Genomic DNA, 5000 nt, shown 5'->3' with positions numbered 1-5000 from the left:
CCTTTCTCCCTCCCTCCCTCCCTCCCTCCCATCCTTCTACCCTCCAACCCCGCCCCCCTCCCTCCCTCCCCACCCTCTTCCCCCTCCCTCTCCCCCTCCCTCCCTCCCTCCCTCCCTCCCTCCCCACCCCCTTCCCCACCCCCTCCCCCCTCGGTTTGCCCGCCTGCTCCAACATGCACAATACTTCGGGGAGATTGTGGGTGCCACTCTGCCTTATCGGGAAAACACCCAAACCACGGTGCCATTGCCGAGAGGGGGGGGGGGGACGTGGGAGGTGATAGTAATAGGGTGAGGGAGGGGCTAGCAGGGGGGTGTAGGGAGGGTGATGGAGTGAGGCAATGTTTAAGTGTAATGTATATATATTGTGTCTATGTGTATGTATTTGTAGGAAGTTAGGTAGCTAGATAGATATGTTTTGATGGATAGATAGGTATAAATACAGTTATATACAAAGTTAGATACAAATATTTATGTAGAATGTAAGTAGATAGTAAAGATATATGTACAAAATATATGAGATATATAATACATGTCTTTCCCTCTCGTCCAAACATTTCAACCTCTCAATTCATCACTTTCGCAAAAAAAAGCAAAAAAAAAACCATCGATTTCCCATACGTGTCCTGATCTCCGCCAATCAGGATCCGCCAATCAAGGAGGGGGGTGGGGGGGGGGCAGAGGGGCGGAGAGAAGATGAGGGGGGAAGGGGAGTGGGGGGGGAAAGGATTTAACCCTTTTTGATCAAACCGAAAACATATGTTAGTCGACGTTGGACACAGATTTCATTTCATTCATTATCCGGATTTTTGCTGTTAATCTGGTGTGACATTGTTTTGTTTGTTTTAATATTTGATTGTTTTTTTTTTCTTTATGTTTTTTTATTTTTGGCATTAACTGTTTTTTTTTTCTTTTCTTTTTTAATTTTTGGCATTAACTGTTTTTTTGTATATAATCATATAAATATTGATATTTTTTATAAGGTTTGTCGTTATTATGAGTTATAATTGTTATCATTATCATTACCATTACGATCACTATTTTATTATTATTAATATCATACTTGTTCTTGTTGTTCTTGCTCACTATTATTATCATTACCATTACTATTATTATTGTATTAATCATTATCATTATTATTATTATTATTATTATTATTATAGTTATTGTTGTTGTTTTCATTATTTCCATTGTTATTATTGTTATTGTTATTATTATCATTACTATTATTATTGTTATTATTATTATTATTGTTGTTGTTGTAGTTGTTATTTTCATCATCATTGTTGTTATTATCATTATTTCATCATTGTTATTATCATTAATTATCATCATCATTATTATTGTTATTATCGTAATCATTACCATCATCATCATTATTATAAGTATCATTATCATTATTATATTATTATCATTATTATTATCATTATCTTTATTATTATTATTATAGTTATTATAATCCTCGTCATTATTATTATTATTATTATCATTATTATCACTTCTGTTATTATCAGTGGGCTTCATGATATCTTAATGAAGTGTCGTTATTCATTTATCATTATGTATTCATATAATTACCTAGGCAATGAGAATAGCAGAATTACATTGCACATAATAGATGGTAGCCACAACCCACAAAAGTATTCTCTTATATGGATGCAAGGCTTTTTGTGTATATTTTTTTTTCTCCATTTTCTGTTTGTTTAGACATAGACTGTAATTGCATAAATGATTTTAACTCCATTTATCTCTATGGTTCTTTCATTTCCGCCCTCTATATGGTACGGATGAGGACTAAACATATCTAATTAATGCTGCCTTTCTTATTAATTACCGTTAATTGCAATTCAAAGTTAATATCCGGTTTTCATGAGATGCTCAACAATTGATGATTTAATTCACTATAGTGTCAATCAACTTGATTGGCATTTTTATTACATCTCTAATAAAATTAATCAGCAAATGCTATTAAATTCCAGTCCCATTCTCTCATTCTCGGTTCTTATTTTGAGTTATTTTCCCGTATGTATTTTGTTCCTTTTTCTCTCTCTTGTCAGCTAATCAGACCTCTTCTTAATGAATCATTCGTTATAATTAATTTGCGTTCCAGACGACCAGAGTGGCAGTAAATTAATGAAAATGTTTATATGTTCATTCAATTATTTCATTTTCATAAGTATCATTTACCTTTTTTTCCTTACCAGAGAAGTGCCAGACAGAAAGTGTCTCAAAATATTTATTCTTTGTCTATTACTTCTATTAGTTACCCGATATAATTTCCTTCTTGTTCCTTTATTACATCGTAGATTATTTTTTTCGAATATAGTTTTGTCCCCTTTTCCGGCCCCTTGCTTAGACGCAAACTTATTCTGATTATTGCTTTCCATTCAGCTAATTAATCACTTATATCAAGTGGTTAATCGCCAATAGAAAATAATTATCAATACTCTGTCTGTTTTTTGGGTTTTTTTTCAAGATTCCTGCTCTGATACCAATTATGTTTTGTTCACTTTTTCCCCAATGATTCAAACCTGATTAAGCATTAATAACTAATTACCAATGTTCGTATAGTCTCCATGTATAATTTCCTCCTATTTCACATCTGTTATAAACTAGGTACATAAAATCTCCTTCATATTTGACTCTAAAACTTAATTATCTAAATATTCTCTCCTATTAATCATAAAATCAAATCATCACTCATCATAACTCAAAAAACAAAGCTTTCTCTCCTCTCAAACTCTCACGTAGACACTCGTTCCTTTTTTTTTCATTTATCCCCCAATTGATCGCAATTACAGAATCCCCAACTTCTCCATTCAACAAATCTTGAGCTCAAAGGCCTCCAATCACGATTATCCAATCTCCAACTTCTCCAATCGCCGTCATCGAATCTCTAATTTCCCCAATCACAATTATGGAATCATTAACGGCTGATACCCAATACCTCCCCCCCCTCCCTCCCCCCAGACCCCTGTGCTGACGTGACGTGCCCCGAGCGACAGATCTGCCAGCTGGACCGCGAGAGGAAGCCCAGTTGCCGTTGCAATGACGTGTGCAACAAGGACTACGACCCCGTCTGCGCCTCCGACGGGAAGACGTACACGTGAGTTGGTTGTTGCCTTGGTTTTCGGTTGGGCTTGGTTGCTTGTTTGTTTGTTGTTTGTTTGTTTGTTTTTTGTTGCGTTTGTTTGCTTGAATGTCGTATTGTTTTTATATATTGTTATATGGCGGAATGCATTTTGATTTATTCTGCTAAAGGTATTCCCATTTAGTTGATTTTCGAGGACAGGTTTGTTTTCTTTTTAATTGTATATCTAAAAAAAGAAAAAAGAAAAAGAAAAAAAAAAGAAATATATATATATATATATATATATATATATAATCACTCATCACAGACCAGAGTAAATCAATGAATAATTCAAAGTATAATTTCCTCAAGTTTGATAGGTATCTTAACTTCCACCCTTCACTCTGTGATCATAGACTCTATCTATGCAGTACAATCAACCACTTTAACTATTGCAACATTGCAGGAACGACTGTGCAATGAAGGTGGAATCGTGCAGATCCAGGAAATCCCTCTCCATCATCTACCGCGGCTCCTGTGATGTCGGTAGGTGGCCTTTATGTCGTTATGTAGGTTATAAGGTGCGATCTCTCGCTCTCGCTCTCTCTCTCGCTCTCGCTCTCGCTCTCTCTCGCTCTCGCTCTCTCTCGCTCTCGCTCGCTCTCGCCCTCTCTCGCTCTCTCTCGCTCTCGCTCTCTCTCTCGCTCTCTCTCTCTCTCTCGCTCTCTCTCTCTCTCTCTCTCTCTCTCTCTCTCTCTCTCTCTCTCTCTCTCTCTCTCTCTCTCTCTCTCTCTCTCTCTCTCTCTCTCTCTCTCTTCTACTCTCTCTCTTCTCTCCTCTCTTTTCTATCCTCAATCTCTTTCTTCTCTCTCCTCTCTTCTTCTCTCTCCTTCTCTCTCCCCGTCTTTCCTCCTCTCTCCTTCTCTTTCCTTCTCTCACCTTCTATCTCCTTCTCTCTCCTTTCCCCTTCTCTCTCCTCCTTTCTCTTTCTCCTTCTATCTCCCTCTCTCTCCTTTCTCCTTCTTTCTCCTCCTTTCTCCTTCTTTCTTATCATCTGGGAGACGCGGAGGGCAGTAGCCTTTTATGATGGAAAGTTTAAAGAACATGAACCCAGAGATGCTTGCTTGGCCGCATAAAGAAGCAGTTTAAAGCACCATTACGACACCCAAGTTAAACCTTCCCAATTTTGAGGGAGAAAGAGGGAGGAGGAGGAGGAGGAGGAGGAGGAGGAGGAGGAGGAGGAGGAGGAGGAGGAGGAGGAGGAGGAGGAGGAGGAGGGGAAGGAGTAGGAGGAGGGGGAGGAGGAGGAAGAGGAGGAGGAGGAGGAGGAGGAGGAGGAGGAGGAGGAGGAGGAGGAGGAGGAGGAGGAGAGGAGGAGGAGGAGGAGGAGGAGGAGGAGGAGGAGGAGGAGGAAGAAGAGGAGGAGGAGGAGGAAGAGGAGGAGGAAGAGGAAGAGGAGGAGGAGAAGAAGGAGGAAGAGGAAGAGGATGAGGAAGAGGAGGAGGAGGAAGAGGAGGAGGAGAGGAGGAGGAGGACGAGGAAGCGGAGGAGGAGGACGAGGAAGAGGAGGAGGAGGAGGAGGAAGATGACGAGGAGGAGGAGAAAAAAGAGGAGGAGGAGAAAGAAGAGGAGGAGGAGAAAGAAAAGGAGGAGAAGAAAGAAGAGGAGGAGGAGGAGGAAGAGGAGGAGGAGGAGGAGCAGGAAGAGAAGAAGAAGAAGAAGAAGAAGAAGAAGAAGAAGAAGAAGAAGAAGAAGAAGAAGAAGAAGAAGAAGAAGAAGAAGAGGAGATGAAGGAGAAATTGAAGGAGGAGGAGAACAATAACAACAACAACAAGTAGAAGAAAAAACCAAAGCTTAAGAAAAAAAAGGTAAAAGAAGTAGTGGAAAAGGCAGAAGGAGAAGACGAAGAAAAAGAGCAAGAAGCAGAAGAAGA

General features: G+C 39.4%; 1 protein-coding gene across 2 annotated transcripts in view; it reads left to right on the top strand.

Annotated features, from left to right (window-relative positions):
- The window catches only part of LOC125041171 (agrin-like), a 125076-nt gene that overhangs the window by 86919 nt on the left and 33157 nt on the right, over positions 1-5000 (top strand). For both annotated transcript variants that reach the window (XM_047635989.1, XM_047635990.1), the window contains 2 exons: positions 2968-3103; positions 3534-3613. In XM_047635989.1, the coding sequence (XP_047491945.1) occupies positions 2968-3103; positions 3534-3613 (216 nt within the window). The remainder of the gene's footprint in view (positions 1-2967; positions 3104-3533; positions 3614-5000) is intronic.

Source organism: Penaeus chinensis, chromosome 30 (assembly GCF_019202785.1).
Source record: "Penaeus chinensis breed Huanghai No. 1 chromosome 30, ASM1920278v2, whole genome shotgun sequence".
Classification (NCBI taxonomy): domain Eukaryota; kingdom Metazoa; phylum Arthropoda; class Malacostraca; order Decapoda; family Penaeidae; genus Penaeus; species Penaeus chinensis.
Note: the sequence above shows the minus strand (reverse complement) of the source record. Positions and strands in the feature narration are given on the sequence as shown.